Source organism: Mycteria americana, chromosome 24 (assembly GCF_035582795.1).
Source record: "Mycteria americana isolate JAX WOST 10 ecotype Jacksonville Zoo and Gardens chromosome 24, USCA_MyAme_1.0, whole genome shotgun sequence".
Classification (NCBI taxonomy): Eukaryota; Metazoa; Chordata; class Aves; order Ciconiiformes; family Ciconiidae; genus Mycteria; species Mycteria americana.
This window is the reverse complement of record NC_134388.1, coordinates 1345575-1367916: the sequence shown is the minus strand read 5'-3', so window position 1 is coordinate 1367916 and position 22342 is coordinate 1345575. Positions and strand designations below refer to the sequence as shown.

Here is a 22342-nt window from a genome sequence, read left to right as displayed (position 1 = left end):
GGGGGGGGGCAGGGGCTAGGCAGAGTTGGCACCGTGTTCACTTTGGTCTCCCACGCTTGTCCCTTTTTAAACCCTTCTTGGACGCAGCCGGGGAAGCGAGCCGAGCCCCGCGTGCTGCTGTCGGCAGGCGTTAGCACAGGCAGCGAGGGTGTCCCTTCTCTGGTGGGTTTGGCCTTCGGGCTGCTTTGCAGGAGAGAAGCCAACCCCCATGTCCCTTCCTGCAGGGCTGCCGTGGGAGCGGGGCCATCGGGTCCCCGCATGCCCAGCCGGGGCTGCCAGGATCCTCCTGCTGCCATCAGCAGCTAACAGAGCAGGAAGGGAAAGGAGAAGATCGGGGGGCGTTGCGGGGGGCCAGGCAGGCAGGTCAGTGCCCTCTTTGAGCGGGGCACAAGGCAGCCAAGGCACCGCAGATCCTTTTAACCCGGAGGACCCCGCACGGCCGTGCAAACCGCCAGCAGCACTTGCTGGTGGCAGGGAGGTGGCTCCATCCTGCCCGGCTGTGGCGTGCAAGGCGCTGCCGGAGCTGTGTCCCTGCTGGGTGGGCCACCAGCCAGGAACCGGAGCTGCCAGCGTGTGTTTGGAGGAGCGAGCTGGGTTCGGGTGCTGGGACGGCTGGTGGCTCCGCTCCCCCCGGCCATCCTGGATGTGCTGGAGAGAAGGTGGCAGTGCTGGCTGGGGCGCCGAGGCAGTGAGGAGGGGACACAGGCAGGGACAAGGCAGCGAGAGAGGATGCAGGCAGGGACGGTGGGCAACCCTCTGTCCCACACAGGCAAACGCTTGCCTGGGGAGCCCTTGCTCCCCCTCCACACAGTCGGGCACCATCCGGAGGCTCTCCGGCCCCCGCAGCGCACCCAGGAAGGCTCTGACTCTGCGGCCCCTCTTTGGTGAAGGCTTATCCCCGCGTGGCTCCCCTGGAGCCGAAGGCCACAGTCTGTCCCAGTGCCAGGTCTCGCCCAAGGACCCTCCTCAGATAGGTGTCTTTCCTGCAAGAATTTTTGCTCTGGGGGAGAAGGTCGTCTGTACATTAAATTGGGGCTTTGGAGGGGACGGGCTGCGGGCGAGGCCACGGTTTAAGATGCTGCCAGCACGACTCTGCCTTCCCCCCGTCTCTGCCTGTTTTGGGCACCCCAGGGTGCTGCCAGTGGTAGAGGCTCTCCCAAAGCTCCTGACTGTGCCTGGAAAAGAAAATCGCCCCTTTCCAGGGTGATTTTGGCTGTGTTGAAAGACCTGGATTCAGTGTCTGCATCCAAGACTGACCCTCAGCAGCAGCCGGGGGCACTTGGCTCCTGCCCCGGTGCTGCTCCCCACCCGTAAGAGGGTGCCAGGCCAGGCTGCCTCATGCTGCTGCGGCACGGCTGCCCGAAACGCCTTCACTGGGAGGATTTTGCTGCAGATGGGATTTTTGAAGAAAATCTGACAAAGAGGGATTTCCTTTCTGCCAAAAAGTCTTTCCTTGAGGGATGAACCTGATGTTTTTGGCTGAGACCCCCCTGAACTTTTAGTTTTCAGCCGAAAACGAACAGGAAGGCAAAATTTTGCAGAGGGGAGAAGGTGCTGGTGTCGATACTGCATCCACTGCCCGCCCTCGCCCCCGGCAGCACCCTCCAGCCCCGTGGGAGCCCGGCCCTGTGCTGGCAGCACCTTCACGTGGCTCGCAGAGGTGACGCACAGCCCGAATAGCCCGGGCCGCTCCAGGAAGTGGCCGAGACGAATTGGCTTTGCAAAGTGAGGCTGTTTGAGCCGTTTCCAGTGGACGCCAGAAGCACTACCAGCACGGCAACGTTTAGCCCCCCCCTTGGTACCACCCCCCTGACTAATCCCTGTGGTGCTATGAACCCAGCAGTACAGACGAGGCCTTGTCACTGGAGGACAAAGATCTGAGGGACCGGGAGAGGAGAATGGCCAATAACGCCAGGGAAAGGGTGCGTGTGCGGGACATTAACGAGGCCTTTAAAGAACTGGGACGCATGTGTCAGATGCACTTAAAAACGGACAAAGCACAGACCAAACTGATCATCCTACAGCAAGCGGTGCAGGTCATTCTGGGCCTGGAGCAGCAAGTACGAGGTATGGTAACAGCTGGCAGGTGCATTTCGGGGCCTTTCTCTCCCCCCACATCTCTGCGTGCGCGTGCATCTCTGTTTGTGACTCCTGCTTTCGGTGCGAGGTTGTGTGTTTGCATCGCCAGCGGCACCCTCGGGTGCACCGCGCGGCAGGCTGAGCTTTCCAAAGCCCCGGCCTGGGGTGGATTTGAGGCCGCTCTGTCCGTCTCCCCTCATGCTTAACGGGCATTTGGCACCTGGATCCCATTAAGCAGCTTTGGAAAACTCAGTCCTCAACTCCGAGAGCTGGCTGAGGTACCTGGGGTTTTCTGTAAGCAAGCACATGTTTAAATTGGCATGGTGTTTCAGCCGGGCATGGGGTTTTGCTCTAGCAGGGGTCCGGCCAAGTTACTGCAGCCACTGCAAGGAGCAGCAGGCAAAGAGCAGCTTGCACTGAGGTTGTTTCCTCGCATGGTCCCGTGTGTCTGTCCTGGGACTCTGTCCTCACTCTCTCTTTCGGATGCTGATGCCGTGCACGATGCTGTTGCCCAAACTGAGGTTGCTTCCCTCCCTTCCTTGCTGTTTTTGGCATAGAGCGCAATCTGAACCCTAAAGCAGCCTGCTTGAAGCGTCGGGAAGAGGAGAAAGTGTCCGGAGTAGTAGGAGATCCCCAGATGACGCTTTCAGCTTCACATCCTGGTCTAGGAGATGGTCACAACCCTGTTGGACACATGTAAAGGTATCGTCCCCCGTCCTGTGATCCCAGCACCCCACTGCAGGTCCAACCCGCTGCTGACGAGCGCTGCTCTGCTTTGGCTGCTCAGCCCCCCTCGTTTGGCACCAGCCGATGTCCTTCTTAATTTACCTTAAGTAATGACTTGCCCGTGCGTGTCGTTTGCTCGTCTGTGGACACCCAAAGCCTCTGCCCCACAGGAGAGGTGCAGCCCCGTAGCCGGGACGGAGGGTTTCAGTGCTCTCACCACTCTGAGCAAGCTCAGCTCTGCTCTGTGCCTCCCAGCCCTGCCCCAGTTGGCTACTGGAAGCCAGCAACTCCTTTGCCCAGTGGCCCTATGGGAGGGAATGGGCAGGTCTCAGAAATGCTAAGAAAGACAGAGAAGGTGAAATTCCCCCAGCGAAACCGTGGCAGGCGCAGGCTCTGCTGGCCTGTCCCTGTTTTTAAAGGAACCCCATGCTTGGCCAGCAGTAGCTCAGCGTGTCTGGCCCGAGCGGTGCAGGGATGTCGGTGGGGGATTGAGCAGATCAGGAGCGGTGGGTCAGAGGCCGACGCCGTCAGCGAGGCTCCCCGTGCGGGGCTGCAATGCCTCAGCCCGTAGCACCCGCACGCCCCAGAGCGCATGGAGGTGCCGTGGTCCCCCGACGTCCCCTGCGCCGGTGGGTGCCTGGGGCTGCCCTGAAAAACAAAAGGTGAAGCCGGTGTCTTGGCAGAATAGCGAGCTTGTGTCTTAGCTCCGCTGCAGCCACATCGAGCCCTTGGGGCTGACTTCTCCTGCAGAGACCAGGCTGCGGCAGGGTGGCTTGTGGCCCCCCCACGCAAGGAGCAGAGTTTTATTCTCATTTGGGTTTCTCTCACTTCAGGCTTTTGGTTTTTTTATTTGTAGATCTTTTTGTTCCTCTGGATAGAGAGATCTGTAGGAAGAAAACCCTCGGTGTGACCTGCAACCTTCTCGAACCATAAACTTTAGTACCGCTAATACTGACACACATGGACGGATCCTGGCATGACGTAAGGGGTGGAAAAAACACTTTGTCAAAAACAAAATGAAAACAAAAAAATTGCCTTAAGTATAAAGTGCGGAACAGTCAATACATATCACTCAGTTAGGAGGGGGTGGCATGTTCTCTTGGCTTGTTCACAAGCAGCCAGCAGCAAAATTGTGCCTAAGCTTGATATTTCTTTTTTAAAAAAAAAGAACATTAGTTATGAGATTTTTTATGTAGAACAAATAGCAATGCCTTTTGGTTTTTTTAGCTTCTTTTGCATATGTTTTGTAAGCAACGAAAAGAATTTTTTTTTGTATAAAAAAAATGTCTTGTACCCCACGCTTTTCTGCTGCTGTTTCTATAGTTAACGTTGCATCTTTAGGATCAACCAGAATATTAAAATTGTATTAAGAGAGACTGGATATAAAGAGAGGAATTCTCAGATTCGGCTCTGAAAGCCACTAAAAGCGAATGTAGCCACAGCAAGGGGATGTTCTTCCTTGCCTGGCTTGTACCTTCCATTATAAAAAAACAAACTCATGTGCTGAATTCACCATCTCTTTGCTTTGGCCACTTCTGATTTGGGAAAAGGAAGTTAAACAGCAAAGCAAGTTGCAGCAGTATCCTTCAGCGGTGCTCCCGCTCCTCCCGGGAGGTGACCGAGGTCCATCACGGGTCTCTGCAATATTTGCTTTACTCCTGGAGGATCCCAGAGGCCGCGGTCCCATCTGGGAGAGGAGGTGCCCCGTGGCTGTGCCGGAGCATCATGATGGGGAGGACGAGCTGCCGGGAGAGAGCAGGCCTTGGGGGGTGGAAGAGCACCGAGGGACTGGGGCTCTTTCAAGGTAAGCAAAGCAGCAACACAGATGCAAGAGGGAAGCCCAGGGCGGAGGAAAGCGCCTCTTGCCTATGCGTCCGAGCAAATGCCCGCTGTCAGAGGTGCTTCCAGGGACAGCGCTGAACAAAGACGAACTGAACAAAGCTGGAGGACTGGGAAGAGGCAGAGGCGGACAGAGCAAAGGCAGCAGCAGGACACTGTGCTCGGTGTCCCCAGCAGCAGACAGACCCGCGGACGCTGGCAGCAGGCAGCAGAGCCCAAGGTGGCAGGAAGGGGAGCAGCTACCTGGCGTGTGCACTCGCTTCAGCCCTCAGCAAGCCGCAACCGGCAGCAGGATCCCTGTCTCCACGCAGCTTCTCCCCACGCTGGAGCCACCACCATCAGAAGTGCAAAACGCTGCAGGCTTGGGGAGAGAGGGGTGGTTTCACACCCCGCCTTCACCTGCTGTTGTATCTCCAAAGCATCCTTGGAGGCAAACTCAGCCCAGCATACCACCCGGCTTGCCATGGGGATGCAGAGTGGCCGCTGTCACCTGTAGGTGGGCTCCTCTCTCCGTGCTGGAAAGGAGGGGAGCCGCGAGCGCCCGTCCTGCGCGAGATGCTCCGGCAGCCGAGCTGGGCCAACGATCCCTTCGCTCCAAGGGCTTCCCAGCGTTGCTCCAGACTGCTCCAGTGTGTTCAGCAGGAGGAAGACCCCCGGCAGCCCCACCGTGTGGCAGGGTGCCCCAGAGATGTGGGAGCAAATGAAGAGGTGCTCGGCGGTGCTGAGCTGTGGCAGCTGTTCTGGAGTTGGCAATGGAAAAGCATCCACTGGGAATTTATTCTTGTTTCTTCCCTCTCCTTCTCCTTCTGAAACATTTTGTGCCCGGTTCTTCCCAGCTCTGCAGGCAGACGGGGTCAGCTCCCCGGGGGGATGTTAAATCCCAGCTCAGCAGTGTCTGTAACGCTCTCAGACTGGGGCCGGCTGCTGCCCAGATCTGCCTGGCAGAGCCCAATCAGGCAGGATAGTTCACAGGGCACGGGTGCTGGCCTGGGGGGAACGTGGGGACAGCGAGTACGGTAGGACCCCCAGCAGCAGGGTCCCTCTCTCCCCTCTGCTTTTCTGGCCTGTGCTCCTGGGGAAGCTGTATTGCTTTGGCACAGGGAAAGGGAAGGACTGGTGAACAGGATTAGGTCCTGTGGCACTTCCTAGCAACCCCAGGCTTTGGCATAACCTCCTGGTGCTCCTCTTGTGCTCGTAGCTATGCTTTGTGCTCCAGCAAAGCCTACTGGAAATGCTCAGAACATTGCTCATCTCCCACCTACAGCTGGGTACCGTGGGCTCAGTCCCTGTAGCATCTCAGAGAGGAGCGACTTAAAGTGCCGGAGCAGTATGGGACCGTCTCTCCCTGCTGCCCCTGGCACCGGCACTGCCCTGGGACTCTGCAAGGTCCAACCATACCTCTGAGGCTCTCGGGTGTTCCTGGCTTTCCCTGCCCACAGCCCTCTGCTCCCACCATCACTTCTGTGTGGTGAGACCTGAGACCGCAGCGGCCTCCAGCTCTGTCCCCAGGAAGTCCGGGAAGGGTCGGTGGCTGTGGTCCCTGCAGCCCAGGAACACGCATTCTTCTTGCCTGTGTCAGCAGACATGTTTCAGCCTAATGAGCTCGTCAGGTTATGACACTCTTCCCTCCCCTGGGTTCTTCTGCCTGCTTAAGCACTGGGCAGTGTGAGACAGATGAGGTTTTCCTCCGTGTGTGACAGCCTTGCCCCCATGGAGCAGCTCCCTTGCAGCAAAAGCCGTGTCTTCCTGAAGCATCCTGCCAGGTTGGGTTGTGCTTCAGATGCTGGAGCACGGTCAGTTTGGGGATGGTAAAACGGGCAGGGAGGGGGCAGTGCCCCTCCATAGCCTGCTAGCCGGGTCCGGACACTCGGACAACCCGATTCATGCGCTAGGGTAGGAATTAGGGACTCATCAGCTGCTTTCTGCAGCTGGTAAAAGGCTGCTTCATCCCGTGAGCATTTCTGCCCCGTTGGCAGGACGGTGCTGGGGCTGGCAGGGCGCTCGCTGCTCGGGGTTTTCTGCTGGCTCAGTGCCACCGCCCCAGGACTGGGCAGGGATGGAGCACTGTCCCAGCCCTGGCAAGCGTGAAACCGTACGAAAAAATGAAAAGTGCTTCCCCAAAACTTTCATTTTGCAACAAGAATTTGAGGTGGCAGTCATACACAACTGGATTTAAAGAAAAGAGATGGTAGTCAAGAAAAATCTGGAAACTCAACAAAATGGGAAATTTGAGAAGCTTTATGATTTGTTCAAAATTTTGCTGAACTCCCTCATCCCCTCCGAGTCCTGGCTGATGCTCTGCAGGCCAGGGGGAACTCCTGATGAGACAGAGCCTTTCCCATCATCCCCATCCCCAAACTGCAACAGAGATGGGGCTTTTCATCTGCATTTAGGGGGCTCAGATGCTGTTTTCTTGACAGCAAAACCAGCTAACTTCATGGCAAGGCTCGGAGGAAAGTCCTTGAGCATAAACCCCCGGGTGCCAGGGTTTGGAGGAGATCTTGGTTCCTCCAGCAGGGAAGTGCAGTGTCGGGGGCTGGTAGTGCCGTGCCTGGGAGCTGCCTCGATGGCGCAGGGTGCTTTGTGTGCTGTCGCGCTTGCTGCCTGCGCCAGCTCAGCACAGCCTTGGTGGAATCTCTGCTCTCCAGCTGTATAGGGAGCAACTGCGGAGTGCAGCAAGACAAAATTACTTTGGCTTGCTAGTGTGTTTGGCTCGGTGCGAACGTGGTGCCTGTAACCTGCCAGTGAAAGTGGCTTTTCTAAAAATGAGCGTTGTCAGGTGCTGTCTCCAAAATACCACCAGGCCAGCCCTGAAATATCAGCCTATTGCAATGAAACTCTTGTCTTTAGGTGTCATGGTCAGAGAGGGCCAGGGTCTGCGCCCTCCCCAGCCCATGGCTCTGCTGGCATTCAACTGTGCTGTCTTACAGATCACTTTTCTCCCCAAAATTGCTTCTCTGCCTGTCTGCATGTCCCTTGCGCTGATGGTCCTGCACAGAGAGCTGTCACGAATGGGTGACGTGCTGCAGGGTGGCATTCATTCAGTTTTCTGCTTCCTCTCTCAGCCTTGCATGTATGGGTTCTCCTGGGCTGCGTGCCCCTCAGCGTTGGGGGCCACAGAGCCCCCACAAAGCTTCCTTCATCGGATAAGGAATCAGGGGAGAGGCTGCCTTCTCCTGTGTGCATTTTCTAGTTGCTCTTTTTCCCGGGACGCAGTAGCCGAGCTGCATCGTAGTCAAACAGCAGAACTGGGGTCCCAGGCGTACATCTGCCATGGGATGCTTCTTGTGTGGCAGGGCCAGCCGCTGGGGTGCAGTCCTCGAGTCCCGAGCCCAAGGGACCTCCTCTTTCCTCCCCCTCAAGCAGCCCCCAGCCTCCCTGCACATCCTGCCTGAGAGCTGCGCATGCCACCAGGTGCTGGGGAGTGTCTGGAATCCAGTTTATTAACAGTAAAAATTGCAGATTTTTGTTCTTTCTCCCTCTTCACCTGCTTTTGCCCCAGAGCAAAACAGCTGCAGCCTCCCAGAGACCGCACCTTTATGGTCTCGTACCGACGGCGCTCGGCATCGACAGGAGGTGGTGGCAGTCTGCCTGCTCCTGCTCACAACCCTGCAGCCGCTGCCAGTGCACCCCGGGGAGCAAAATTCCAGCTAACCCCTGGTTTGGCAGTCGCTCCCCTGCCTGTGACCCACCAGTCAGACCTACTCGCAGCCAAGCGACTGCCTGGCTTGAGTTCAGCTCCAGCTCTTTGCCAACATCTCCTCGGGCTCTCTGCTCCCCTGCTTTTACAGCTTGTGCTGGTATCCTTCGGAGGTGTGTTGGCAGGAGGGACAGGACCTGGGACATCTGGATCCCAGTCCGTACCCCTCCTGTCCGCACTGAGCTCCAGCCTGGGAGCAAGGGGCGCAGCAGTGCCTGGGCAGACGGTTTGCAGGAATTGGGGCAGTCGAGTTAGCTGGGCACCCCAAGATCCCACATCTGGCTGTCGGGAGCAGGTCCATGCCAGCCCCACGCGGTGGGGTCAACTTGCTGCCCCTCCCCTGTGCACCGTCACTCCAGGGCCAGGGGTCTGGCTGCTTTGCAGTTGGGGTTTTTGCCCTCTCCAGCAGAGAAATGCAGAAATGTGATGTGAAACCTCCTCAGCTGTGACTTTAAGCGAACAGCTTTTTCCCCTAGCCCGCGCATCAGTGATGAGCCGGTTTCCTAGAGGTTTGCACTCGCTACCTGGTAGCGATTGAACAGGAAGGACAGAATCGGGCTGGGATTTCCCCAGGAGTCTGCAATTTCAGGTTCAGTGCAGAAGCTGCTCTCAAAGGTCCTTTGCGTCCCACGCGTGTACCTGGTGAAGCCAACAGCGCCTTTAGGCCCTGGGTCCTTGCTGGGCGATTCAGTGCATCCTCCCGCTCGGCAGGCGAGGGGTGCCTTCAGAAACAGGAGGCTTTTCAAATCCTCAATCCCCTGCATCCCTGAGCTTTGCTCCCATGAGGAGGCTGCTAACTTCAGTACCAGCGGAGCCCACGGTCGTCTTTGCAGGCCCTGCTGTGTGCTATGCTGGTGACTCTGGGCCAGCTCCAGTTTCAGCAAGTCCCTGGCCTGGAGTTTTAGAAAAGAGCTGAGAATGGGGAGGTGAAGCAAAGCTAGTACTGGACTTGGGCCAGGACAAGCTATCAGCCCCTGAGGTGCAGTGCTGGCTAACCTGGAGCAAGCCGTGGCCACTGGATTCCCCTGTTCCTGCTTGACACCAGCAATAGCAAGGCCTGTTTCCCATACCACAAGCTTGCACAAGGTCTTTGCCCTGTTAAATCCTATGCAACCCCCTCTCCTCTCCCTCCTGGGTTCTCCAGGTCCCAGCCCAGCCCATTCTCTCTGCTCTGTCCATGACTGCTGAGCTCCTGCTCCCTGCTGCTCTCAGGGTCCGGCTTCATTTCTAGCAGCTCCAAAAGCATTTCAAGACCTGTGCCCTGGAGCCGGGGCTGGGTAGACGAGGGGTGAGACCACAGGAACACCCCTTCCAACTCGTGTTGCAGGAGCCGAGCACTGAATTGGAGGGGGCAAGGCCTGGTCCTAGGGCTCCTCCATGCACCCTTCACCCTCCTGTGCCTTCTACTCGATGCTTGGCGGCTCACTGCCAGTATCTGTCATCTTGCACCATCTCCCCCAGTACCCCTGAACGGAGAAGCTGTGTCCCACCTCGTTGCTGCCCACTCTACGGGCTGCTCCGTTAATGCCTGAGCCTCAGGCTTGGTTTGGCTGGTCTTCCTTCAACCGTCTCAAGCCTGAAGGTGTGTTTTCCTTCCTCCTGTGCTCCCCAGTCTCTCCAGCCAGCACCTCCGAGCTGTTTCCCTTCATGCGCAGCCACCGTGGGTTTCTTCACAGTGGGGCAGAACCGTGCCACCAGCTGCCTATCTGCTGGGGCGGAGGTGGGAGGATTTGGGAGGTGGATGCTGCGGGTCGGCCCCATGGCACAGCTGCCTCTCCCTGCCCCACTGCCCTTGGGGCAGGCGTGGCAGGACCTGGTGCTCTGTGCAGAGCACAGATCAAACAATATTCAGGGCAATTCACCCCTTCTGGAGAGCCGGCAGCTGCAGTGCCTTTGCCTGCGGGACTCCCATGTGAGCCGAGCATGGAGGTGGTCTCTGGTTAGGAGGGCGGTGCAGGCCGCAGGCGTCCTTTCTGCCAAAACTTCTGTGTCCATCTGGCATCCCGCCCCCAGGGGGCAAGAGGCAGCCCTGCCGTGGGTCTCCATGCCGGTATTTCTGTTCCTCTGCTTTTGTACGCCTCTTGCTCCTCAGGTCTTGCAATACCTACCCTGGTCCAGCCAAGCACCCACCGCGTTGGAAGGAGAGGGAATAAAACTCGCGCCCTGTTACACCTTGGCATGGTGCAGCTGTGGGCACCAGTATGGGAGAGCAAAGGGGTTTGTGCTTCAAAATGGGGTGTCCCGGGTACCGAGGCCTTTTGCCGAAGAGCATCCTTGCGCCCTGCATCCCTGGGCTGTGCCCTGGGGAGCCACGGAGCTCCCCGCAGCAGCTCCCGCAGCAGCGAGCCGGGGACACTGCGGATCCCCCTTCCCGGTGCCACGTCTTCCCAAATCACTTGAAACCCACCAGCTTTTGAGCAAACCTTGTAACATGGGGCCTCTCGGGGAGGGAAGGAGCCACGGGAAGCCGTGCACCCTCCTGCCAGCGGTAGTTAATTTGCCAGGAGAGGAGAGAGGAGAAAGAGGCACCTGGTGAAGCAGAGCAGGGATGACCCCAACCACACGCTCGGACCTCGCGGTCTGCAGGAAATGGCCCATTTTCTATGGAGGGCTCCAGCTCGTTGGGGAAACGAAGCGTTACTGGGTTGCTCTTTCTATATATTTTTGTAGGACGGGGGGTGGGAGAGCAGATGGGAGATGCCTGCGGAAGTTGTTTATTTTTAACCCCGTAGAAAATTTTGGGTTGTTTTTGGGTTTTGGCCTTTAAAAAAATGGTCCTTGCTTTTGATGTTTATGCTGCCTACCTGTAAATCCAGATGTACTTAAGTGGCTGAAATCCTTGTTCTTAAATCAGATACACATTATAGTTTTGAACTATATATATAGTAAATATATATATATATATGCCTAACCCAGCAAAAAAAAAAAAAAATAAAGTATTTGGGGGTGGGGAAATGCGTTGTTCTTTGAAATGAATCACAATTGGGGGATAAAATTGTGTTTCTGAGTGCCTCAAGATATGAATTGTTTTCATTTTTTTAAATAATTTTATACAAGTGTCAAAACAGCTGGCTGGATTATTTGGAATTTTTAAATAATCCTAACTTTTTTAAAGTAGATTTTGAGAACTGTCCTGTATATAACAGTAATGTAGCAATAAATGTGACATTTTATAACAATATTACTTTTTTTCCCCATATCTGTCTTTCAGATGTTGTATACCTATGAATGAAAAGTTGTAATAAAGGTTTTACCTTGTACTAAAAAAAAAAAGAAAAGGCAAGACAAGACAGGTTCTCAGACGCTGTCCACTCAATCTCTGTTCCTGTGCTCTGGGCACAGGTCCTACCTACTGAATTGGCACTGTGGCACAGCCTAAATTCACGCACTATGAGTGTTGCTGACCCCCCCTGCACGCGGCCTCCAGTGAAGGTTTCCAGCCGCTGCCCATCACCATGGGATCTGGGCACCTTCCCCAGCAACCATCAGAAACGCCTTGGCAGACACGTAGGTGCTGGGGTCTCCCTGTCACAGCACAGCTTCTCCTGCGGCTCTGCTGTGGTCGATGAGGTCCTTCGCCGCGTCTCTGGGGTGCTGTTCTCATGGGGCAGCGTGTATTTTAGCCCGGGTTACGCGTGGCAGAGGTCTCATCTTCATTTTTATTGCTGGAAAGATTTGTGTTGGGAATGCAGCCCCTGCCTGGCTGGAAGGAGGGGATGTCGCAGCACGGCTGTTGCTTCCTTGCCTCTGCCCTGGGGAGCACCCAGTGAGGGCAGTACCGGCAGGGTGCAAGTTGGAAGTCAGGTCAAACGCACCCAGCCCATACCAGGAGCCCAGCATAGACTGGTAACGGGGGAGACGATGTGGCAGAGCGTTTAAGAGGGCTTAAACCCTGCAAGAATGGGCTGGATCCAGTACTGGGAGACAGCCCAGCCTCGTAGGTTCTCACCCTCCCAGCCTCATCCGTGGGGTGAATCACGGGGGATCTCTCTCCGTCACCCTCTGCCAAGGGCCCAGCCCTGGCCACAGCATCTTCAGACGCACTGCTGTGCTGTGCTGCCCAGCCGGGCTCTCCGTGCCCTCATCCTCCAGGCTTCACTGGGCAGGTCCCCGATGTGTTGCCCCTCCGATCAGCAGGTATTTCCCCAAATCATCATAGCTTCAACCCTTGTGGTTTCAGTGGTTGGGTTAGCCCTCCGCCACCAGCTTGCTCAGCACATTAGTGACTCCTTTTGGGGGAAACAGAGTTGCAGTAGGTGCATCCAGGAGCACTGAGCCCTTGCGGACCCTCTCCAAGACCCTGGTTCCAAAGAGGAGATGCTGCCCGAAAGCAGCCCTCCTTTCTCAGAGTTGCTGCCTGTGTTTCTGCTGCGCTGCTCCAGCTCGGGGCTTGTCCACATAGGCCCTAGCAGGAAAAACAGTCTGCGTTAACTGAGCAGTGGCTCTTGCAGTAGCCAGTTAAATCTCATTGAGCCCTTCTCTCAGCAGCGAGCGTGCTCTGAGGTAGTGCAGTGCCCTCCCGAGCCGCACCGAGCGCATCAAATGATAGTCCTCTTAATTCTGCGTCTCCTTGTCCAGACTGATGCGCCTCGCCTCATCCTCTTCGCCTTTGCTCCCTCCTCACAGGGGTGGTTTCCTGCACGCTCTCACGTAGAAGAGCTAGCTCAGCCCTGGGGGTTGTGCTGCCATGTGGCCAGAGCCTGTGCTGGGCCGGTTTGCTCTTCTCCCTTGAGCTGGCTAAAAGCCAGGGTAGGCCCAGATAAGCCAAACTGTTTAAAGACACCAAACACCTTGGTTACTGAGAAATTTGAGATGTGAGCTGCCAGGCCAGGTGAGGGGCATCCTCGGAGTGAAGAGGGGAGTCATCAGGACAAGGAAGGGTGGAGGACCAAGAAACCAAGGTTGTACCAGATCCAGACAAGGGAGAAATGCGTGCTTGGGAGCAAGGCTGCAGCTTGGAAGATGGATGCTCGGAGATGCACAAGGCTGAAGGTAAAGCAGGCAAGCCCCAGTGGCCAGAGCAGGCTTGGGCTGGGAGATCAGGTGAGGGCAGGAACAAGGAGCACCACACGGGAGTTGCTGCTGAGTGGCTGAGAGCAAATAGCTTGCCCAAGATCCAAGCAGTGGCCACCAAGTGATGCAGAGCTGGAGGTTCCTAGGTGAATGCTCTGAAGCATTTTCTCCCTGGAGATGAGTCAAGAGGTGCAATGAGACTGTAGATCCTGTGGGCAAACGTCATGTCATGCTGGCACTGCCAGACGTGGCCGTGAACTCCTTAAAGCAAAGACAAGCTATTGCAGAGCCGTCTGCTCTCTTGGAGCAGAAAACTCCACCTCACTGCTTTAAACGGGGGGCGATTTTTGTTGATCCAAGGCATCAACAGAGACATCCCCGCTTGCTCTGGTGGCCTGAGAGATGCAGATCGCTTGTTCTAATGGTTGAACGCAGCTTTGTGCTTTAGCGTGGTGTCCCTAAGGCAGCTCTGGACAACCAGGCTCACTGCCCTTTCTTTTCTGCTCCAGAATCTAAAATGACACCTGTGCCACAGAAGTCACCAAGAGAAGAAAGTGTCGCTCACCTTTGGTGGCAGCTCACCTTCAGGAGTCAAGCTTTGGAGGCGTAGCTGTCCCTGCTGCGGTGTGAACATTCTCCCAACAGCTAAAAGGAGTTTCTGCAGGGAAGGAGCAAGCCTGGTATTGCAGCATGGTGTCCAGAGCAGACCGCAAATCCCTTTGCACAGTGCTTGAACTGTAGATGACAGCAAAATATATTGAAAGGATGAGTTGCTAATATTGCCCTTGTTTTGCTTTAACCAGGAAATTGGTGGTATTACTGGATCTTTCTCTGTCTGCCTTGACTGGGGTAAAGCAGTAGGATACATGACCTCCCCTCAAACTGCCTTCAAAACCCCAAGGGTTTTCTGAAGATAAACATTGAGCTGTTTTTCATTGCCTTTTGGGTTTTGAGTTATTTTGCCTTCGTTATTTTGTTTTGGCATCTAGGAAACTTTCAATGCAAAGTGAAAGCTGAGACTCTCCTGTGTGTGCATGACTCCATGGAGCTAAACAGACATTAAAAAAGCAAAACCTGTGCGGATCCTGTTCACCAGGCTCACTTCCCCCACCGTACCCTTGGTACCGCGGTGGCTGTGGCAAAGGCACCGGTTTCCTGCAGGAACGCACACCACGAAGCTCCTGTCTGACTTCCTCCTGCACCAGCTGGTGCGTGGGCAGTGGGGAAACAGCTCGCAGAAACGAACCCAAAAGTCTGCATGGTTCAGTAACCCGCGTCGCCCTGCTGGCACCTAGGCAGAGAAACACTCGAACCATCGGTCTGAAACGTGGCGTTGAGTCAGTCACATAAAGGGCTGATAAAATAGTTGTTCCGTGTCCTGGCGAGAAAACAGGAGCTGGGTTTTTGCAACAGGCTCCGCTCTGTGACTCTGGGCTCTCGGCAGCCAGCACAGGGTATGAGGGAAGACGATGGCTGCTGGCGGCGTTGCCGGACACCGTTGCTGCAGGTTTGCAGAGGAGAGCACGGGAGGCGTTTGCAGCTTTGGCAGTCCAGCCGCGGGCCTCAGGCAGATGAATGCTTCGGGCTTCGATGTCCCCCAGGACTTTCAGCAGGTTCACAGGAGGCTGAGCTGGTTTGGAGCCTGGGGAACGTTATGGAATTGATGGTGGATTTAGGACCCTCTGCTGAAAAGATCTGGCTTAAAACTCCCTCTCCTGTTGGGAGAGGCTGAGCGGCACCGACGAGGAGGGTTTGCAGCGACGAGGAGGGTTTGCAGTGACAGGAGGGTTTGCAGTGGCACTGATGGGCCCTGGGGAAACTGCTCTGGAAAGGGGCCACTTTCCTCCAGCACGGAGGATGAGAAGCAGTCCCAGCTCAGTGCGAGGACAGGCCCATCCCCTCAGGGCTCGTGTCCCCTCTCCAGCGTGGGGACAGTCCGTCCCCTCAGGGCTCGTGTCCCCGCTCCAGACGGGGCCGGGGACGCGGCTGTGTGGCGGGCGCGGCGCCCCGGCCCCATGAGGGACGACGACCGAAGGGGGGGGTGTTGCCATGACAACGCCGCTTGAGTCAGGCAGCTGCCGCTGGCAGCCCCGTTCAATGCGCACGCGCCGGCCGCGGGGTCCTTCGTGGCTCAGCGGCGCGCCCGCGCATGCGCAGTGGGGGTGACTTTGAGGCGGTGCTGGCGGCGGGATGCTGAGCAAGCTGGTGGGGCCGCGCTACGTCCAGCTCCTCCAGAACTGGTGAGGCCCGGCCCGGGGCTGCCCGCTCGACCCCGGGGCTCCTTCCCAGTGGGCCTTGGGTGCGTGGGGCGGGCCGCGGCCGGTCCCGGGGTCCACGGCGAGGGGCGCGCGGCCTGCTCCGCACTCCTCACCGCGGACCCCGGGACCGACCGCGGCCCCCACCGCGCCCCTAAGGGGCCTGAAGGGCTTCCCGAGCCTTTTCCGTTCCCTTCCGCTTTGTTCCGCGGCCCTGTGTTCCGTGTGAGGTCCGCTGACCCCGCTGGGGCCGGCCCCGCGGGTGCGGAGCAGTGCTAGAGCCGGGTGTGACGGGCGAGAGGGGCGGGGTGGGGTGGGGGGTGTCTGCCTGGCCGGGCTTTGGCTGGGCCGGACTCGGCCCTCGGCTTGCGCTGGCTGTCTTCAGAGTGTTTCAGAGCTACGGGTGGTTGTCGCAGTGCCAGCGGGTGCCGCTTTGCAGTGTTGCGTCAGGGAGGATGAAGCAGCCTGCGGGCCAGAATAACGGGGCTGCAAGCTATAGCAGTAGAATAGTTAAACAAAAAGTGCGTCTTTTCTTGGCTTGGTAATGCCCTTTTTAAATAAAAGCATCTTAACAGGAAACTCTAAAATATCTTCACTGCCCTGGGGACTAATACCTTTCTGTGTATGTGAGATTCTGTCAAGATTTCTGCCAAGCTTTTTTCTTGATTGAAATTACTTTCCCAGGTACCTTAGCGATGAGCGTTTGCCAGACCTTTCACAGTGGAGAATTAACATTGTTTACCTGCACGTGTGTGTGTCTCTTCTTTAGGACTCCCACCCTTGTTACATGGGGTGGTGTAGCTGGTACTGGTTTAATATGGTTCACAGACTGGAAGCTGGTCCTTCAGTATGTTCCCTACATCAGTGGCAAGTTTAAAACTGAAGACTAAGCTTCCCTCTAATGGTAAGTTTTGTTTGTGCATCTCTTAGCTTAATTAGTAGTGTTGTGTTGATGTGACAGTCGATGTGTCCTGTTTGTCCAAGGTGCAATCATATTGTTGGTCCAAAACAGAACTGCTCGATTTGATTGTTCAGGGCTTTTTTTTTTTTTTTTTTTAATATGGGGCTTTGCAGAGTGCCAGAAGGATGAGATATTAATATGTTTTTCAAGTTATTATTTTGCAAGCAGTGGATTTTTCACAATGTAATGTGGTTCTCAAGAAGTCAAATCAAGTGTTCTGTGATAATTTGGAACTTTTGCCAGATCTGTTTGGTACTAATCCTAGGTAGAATGTCTTCAAGCTCATGACTAGTTTTGTTGCTAGGCGAATTCAGACTCCTTTCTGTTCCTTGTAACTGTTATTAAAAGTCAGTTGAATGTTCAGAGCTGGTTACTGTGTACCACAGATTCATTGGAAAATTGGCTTTCTCAAGTTTGTTTTTTTCCTTCTTTAATTGCATATGAAATGTGCTGTTCTGAATCTTCTATAAGACCGACCATCTATAAAGCTAGAGCAGCAGTTAGACGATACCTTCTGTTGGGCCTCTAAATGCATATTTGTGCGGTAGGCAGGCAGGCTTAGAACTTTTTTTATTCCCTGCCACAGATAGAAGGGAGTTAGGAAGATTTTTGCCTTGCATTAAAGGATGCTGATGGAAAAAGGTCCAGAGGAAACTATATACATCTCAATACTTGTTTCTTCCTGTCAAACTAACAGTTACATTTAAATGTTGCTAGATGAAAGTAAGATACTTGCCTTCAAGCTACACAGTATTTTATAGGGAAATCTGTGAGTCTGGAAGTCACAGAGCAAATCCTTAGTACTTTTATAAGTCTCTTTTTCCAGAGATACTTGTTGCAGCTTAAACAATTTACTGTGTCTTCCCTCTTTTAAAGATATGTATCACACAGATCTTTGGTGTAACCAAAGGATGAAAGAAACTTTTCATGAAAGTCAGCTGTACTTGCAGCATCTCCGGTGACCGTAGATGTTTATGGACAAGTCAGTGGAAAAGCTCTCAAGTTGTGTAGAGGCAATTAAATTACCTAGTAAGGGCTTTCTTTACTTAAAAATTGTCTTAGGCAGTAGTAGGAACATGGATACATTCCTGAGACCACAGCGCAGGTTCTCTGTTTTGAAGCAAGAGCTTTGATGTGTCATTGTGCATAAGAGCATATTCCTCTGCAGGACTAGCGAAAGAGGATGTTTCTATGGTGGCCTCTGGTTCCTTCCGAAGAGACTACAGGCTGCATGCCTGCATTCTGCTGTGCCTGTGTCGGCTTCTGTAACAGAAACTTCTTGCCTGGGTACTGGAGGCTTTTGAAATCTGTCTGTAGTGTTGGCTGCTGTAGCACTTTGCAGGAAGCACTGCTTAATGACTGCTTTGTGTTTATTGTAGGAAATTTATTGCTGGATAGAGTGTTTTGGAGCCATCCGTCCGCTGAGACCCTGCTTTGAGGTGAACTTGAAATGCCCAATACATTGCAACAGGTCGTGGTGTCCCTCTCTCTCTCTCTCTCTCCCATGAACAGCTGTGACCGCTTGGTTGGGAACAAATTTAACTTCACTGACCAGCCTGCCTAGTACTCTTCCTCTGATCACTTTCACAGCAGATCTTGTCCTAATGGGAGTAATTTATAAACCTGATGTACAAAATAAACCAAGTGAATGATATTTTTGGGTTTTTGTGTTACCTTCTTAGTCCACGTTCTTTAGACTAGACTCCTGGTTTGGGTTATGTCTTCAGCCTTTTTGAATGCGTGTGCTAAGGAAGGCCTGCTTCGTGTTTGCCTCTCTTCCTGTGCAGGTTCCTCGGGCATCAACCAGTGGCTGCTGGGATGCTTGCGCCTTTTGTTTGTCCCTGGGTAGTTGTTGCTCATCACTCTTAATACTGCTGTAGTTCTTGAACTATTCTTAGTGATGTGTTGATTTTAAGCTAATAATTCCTAGATCAGCAGCAACTGTGGACTCTTGCATGCAGTTAACTTTTCATAGCCAATATTGCAGTTTCATGGTAACGCAGATTCCTGGCATTTAGTTTAAAGCAAGGTTTTGTTTCTTTTTAACATCAATTTGTGGATCCCTTAAACTGTCTGATTGAGCACACACCATTTTAAAGCAGTGTGTGCTGTCAGGAAACAGGGTAGCTTCTCTGGCTTAGTCTAGAGGCTCAGGGAAGGCAGTCCACAAACCCTGGGAGGCTTTCCCTGTACCAGGGTGAAAAACAGTGGTTTAGAGAGCTGCTCAGTTACTTTCTTAATGTGGGTTTTGAGTAGGAAAAGAACGTGTATCTGTACTTCATAGGTATAGTTGTATTTGTCAACATAAATTGGTGATGAAACAACCCACTACCAGAGCCCTTTAGATGAAAACGTTTTTAGCTGTTAGAAAAAGGAAGTACAAAGACTATTCTTGATCTGGTCTCTGCCCCTAAGCTACAGCAGACGACTCAGACTTAGGGAGGAAAGTTCACCCCTTTCCGCAAAGACCAGAATTTGCAAACAAATCCTGTGTGAGATCTGTGAGATCTCACAGGTCCTGTGTGAGAACAGGATCACTGTTTTCTCTCTGTTTAGTGCCAAATTTCACCTTGTTATAATTTTTGGCTGTAATGAAAGGATCGAATCTCTTTAGGGAAAAATCTCAGTTGTAGTAGCTGTGCTGCTTGGGTGTCACCTTCAGGGCTGAAGGCTTCTGAGTGCTGTTGCTATGGAAAACTGTTGTAAAACCTGCCTAAATGCTGGCACTGTGCAGGATACTTGCACTACTTATTTAACAGAACAATTGCTTTAGCATTGCTTCGGCAGCATCATTGATACTTAATTGGCGGGGTGGGGAATATCATTTTCGCATGCCAAACTCTTTTTGCTGCTCTGCTACTTCTAATGGGAGGGTACAGAAGCTTATGGCGTAATGGGGTAAGCGTGCTGTTTGCTCAGTCTGTCCCGCTCCCCTGCTCCAGCAGTGCTCCTGAACTCCGGGCTGACTCCCAAAAGGCCAAAGCCGCTGTGCCTTGAAATGCTGAGAATGTAGGTTTGACAACAGCAGCCCTATGCTATTGGGGATATTGATCCTTTTCCATCCAAAGTACGCCTTGAAAGTGGACATTATATTAGCCTGTACTCGCACGTCATCAGGATTGTAAGCTCAGACGTGAACAGTTAGAGTCTCTGCTTTTACTCACCTGTTTAACACGTCTAGACAGGACAGGCATAATACGCTGCTCCTGACTTCAGAAATGACCTAGTTTTGGCTTGTTCCCGTGGGCGGGTGAGCCTCTGCTTCCACGGCTGCGAGTGTTCTTCAGAAGGCCTTGGACTGAGGGTCTGTCTGTGTTGCCCATTCCTCTAAGGACCCTGGTCTCCCTGAGTTGTCGGTCTGCAGTTCTCATTAGTGAGAGTTACCTTTGGCAAAGCCCCAGCGACAGCATTGTGCACAGCAGATGAGATTAGAAGATATTTAAAGGAGAAAAACATACTCAAAATACCAGCTGCCTGCACAGGCAGGCACTGCAAGAAATGTATGGACTTTGGATTTGTTTGCCCTTTGGCGATTGTTTAGCTGCTTGTGTTTTCTGCAGCACTTCAAATGATGGCTTTGCCTCTAATTAACCCTAGGATTAGTGTATAACTGATTTAATTGCTAGTATTTCGCCTTCCACAAGAGCAAGCACTCTTCAGAAATACTCTATTAGAAATATGTTCTGCATTCTTGGGCAAATTTCTGTTAAAATTCAAATAATCACCATTCAAGTGTCATGAGTGATCTTTCTATTTTTTAATATCCTAGCATTACCTCTTTTCTAACAGGTAATTATTTTTCAGAACGAGCTAACCAAATGTCATGTACATTATACGAACAAATTAATTAAAAAGATGACGACCTGACAGGAGATCCTTCCCCTTCAAAACCTGGAGAGTTCCACTAGAGGGCACAGTGGCGGCCAAGCTCATGGGGCTTTGGATTTACAGAAATCAAAGAGCACCTTCAGCTCTGAGTTAATGATGGAACTTCAGAACTGCCCCTAAGAAAAGGAAGGCTTGCATTCCTGCCTGCCTCTTCTGAGTGTTTGTCCGTGCTGTTGCCTCCACTTCACTTCCATCATGAAAGGTGTAAGTGGAGATGGGACAGGGAGTCGTTATTGCAACCCCCTCAGCACTGTCAGTCTGCTGCATTCAGCCCTTTTTGGTCTCTTCTCCGGCGGTCGTCTCCTGGCCCAGCTCAGATTCTGCCCCTCTGCAGGGGCTGGTAGGTTGGGTGCTCCCTGGCGAATCCTGCTCTGAAATAAGCTCCTCTTTTGGGTCTGGGATATTTGACTGCAGAGCAGAAAGCTTTCAGCTAGAGTTATCTGCAGGGCTAAATGGAAGAGTGTTTTCTGTCAGGATATTCTGTTGCTTGCTTCCATGGCTGACAGCAACTGATTCTGGTGATTTTTGGATTATCTGCTAGTCTTGGAACAACATGGGCTCTCTGGCAGCTGAATACACTTTCAGCTGGTGGCAATATCTGCAAATACCTTACCCTCTGTACCTTGGCAGCGCTCCCAAAGGAATAGGGCAGCGTTCTCTTGGGCTCAAGAGATAGTTTCTACCCAAACATTTCATGCAGTCCTAGGAGAGTAAACATCTTCCCTTCTGCAAGCTGTTGCTGCACCAGCTGTCAGTGGAAACTGATTTTCTAACTACTGTTACCCTGAGCTTGAGGTTCAGTGGACGTTTAAGAGGTCACCTTCTCCATCCCCACCCCACAGCAGGATCCGCTCCGCAGCTTTTCCAGTTTATTCTTAAAAAAAATGCCATGGAGGGGGATTTCAGAGTCCCTCTACTCGGTCTGTTTCTGTGCTTAACTTCTCAGTTTACGTGTTTGGAAAAAAGAAGTTCTCTCCCCTCCTGCAATACAAGCCCAGTAATTCTTTCCCTTTTGCATATTTGAAGACTATTATGAGATCTCGGCTGTTTTCTCGAGGCTAACCAGCCCTGGTTCTTTCCTCTTCCCTCGCACGTCATTTTGTAGACAGCTGATGATTTTCATTGCTCTCCTCTTGACTTGCCTCCAGTCACTCTGTGTCTTTCTCAAAACGTGGCATCCAAATGTGGACGGTGTATCTGGCACGATCGCATTTCTTAGTGAAAGGTTCACTCTTGTTTGTGGCTTTGATTTTAATCAGTGAAAGAGGAAACAATGAAGTGGTTAGCGTGAAAGAGAGGGCTACCAGGTTCCATCCCTGGTGCTGAGGATCACTGGTGTTTTGGGGCAGAGGGGTGAGATACGCGCAGGGCTCTACGCCTGCTTTTGCTCCCAAGTGTAGTCGCCAGCGGGATCGAGTGGGTCACGTCGCAGCATGCAGGGGTTAGGACTCTGCTTTCAGGTGCGCAGCACTGCAGTCTCACCCTTACCGAGTTCTGCTCCCACTTTCCCCGTTCGCTTGCTAAACGAGAGCAAGCCGCATCACTCTGTGCCTCAGTTTCCCCTTATACCCTTATTTCATTTTTAATCAAGAAGCTGTATTTCGGTACAAGTTTTTGGTTAGAATAGTCTGAGCTTGGCTAGGTTGTGAGGGTTGGGTTTTGTGGTTTGTTTTTTTTTTTTTTTTTTAAACAAAAAAAAAAGGGAAGTGCATTTATGAAAAATAATGTGGTTTTGATCAATACCGGCAATTAGAACTTTTCTGATCTGTGTGTTCAAGGTTGCAGCAAATAACAGCAATAGCAGAGCAAGATATTTCATAAGTGTGAGCCCAGAAGGAGACAACATTGAACACAAACTAACAAAACCAACCCATGAGAGAC

The 22342-nt window shown here is 53.2% G+C and overlaps 2 protein-coding genes and 1 long non-coding RNA gene across 19 annotated transcripts in view; 2 read left to right on the top strand and 1 right to left on the bottom strand.

Moving 5' to 3' along the window:
* TCF3 (transcription factor 3) overlaps positions 1-4103 on the top strand; it is a 75098-nt gene extending 70995 nt beyond the window's left edge. For 8 of the 17 annotated variants that reach the window (XM_075523961.1, XM_075523950.1, XM_075523951.1 and 5 more), the window contains 2 exons: positions 2637-2781; positions 3662-4103. In XM_075523961.1, coding sequence (XP_075380076.1) covers positions 2637-2779 — 143 coding nt within the window. In that variant the 3' untranslated portion in view covers positions 2780-2781; positions 3662-4103. Of the gene's footprint in view, positions 1-1840; positions 2068-2636; positions 2782-3661 lie in introns of all 17 variants that reach the window. The other 9 variants (XM_075523962.1, XM_075523959.1, XM_075523955.1 and 6 more) reach the window with 2 other exon arrangements.
* LOC142420256 (uncharacterized) lies at positions 2897-15376 on the bottom strand. The gene is made up of 3 exons (XR_012778720.1): positions 14474-15376; positions 13923-14092; positions 2897-3110 (listed from the first exon to the last, which is right to left on the bottom strand). It is a non-coding gene; the product is annotated as an uncharacterized LOC142420256 (long non-coding RNA).
* A 128-nt stretch (positions 15377-15504) lies between these two features.
* UQCR11 (ubiquinol-cytochrome c reductase, complex III subunit XI) lies at positions 15505-18227 on the top strand. The gene is made up of 3 exons (XM_075523965.1): positions 15505-15597; positions 16382-16516; positions 17953-18227. Exons 1-2 carry the CDS (start codon positions 15548-15550, stop codon positions 16500-16502), a joined length of 171 nt encoding a protein of 56 aa, XP_075380080.1. The 5' UTR covers positions 15505-15547; the 3' UTR covers positions 16503-16516; positions 17953-18227.
* The last annotated feature ends 4115 nt before the right edge of the window (positions 18228-22342 follow it).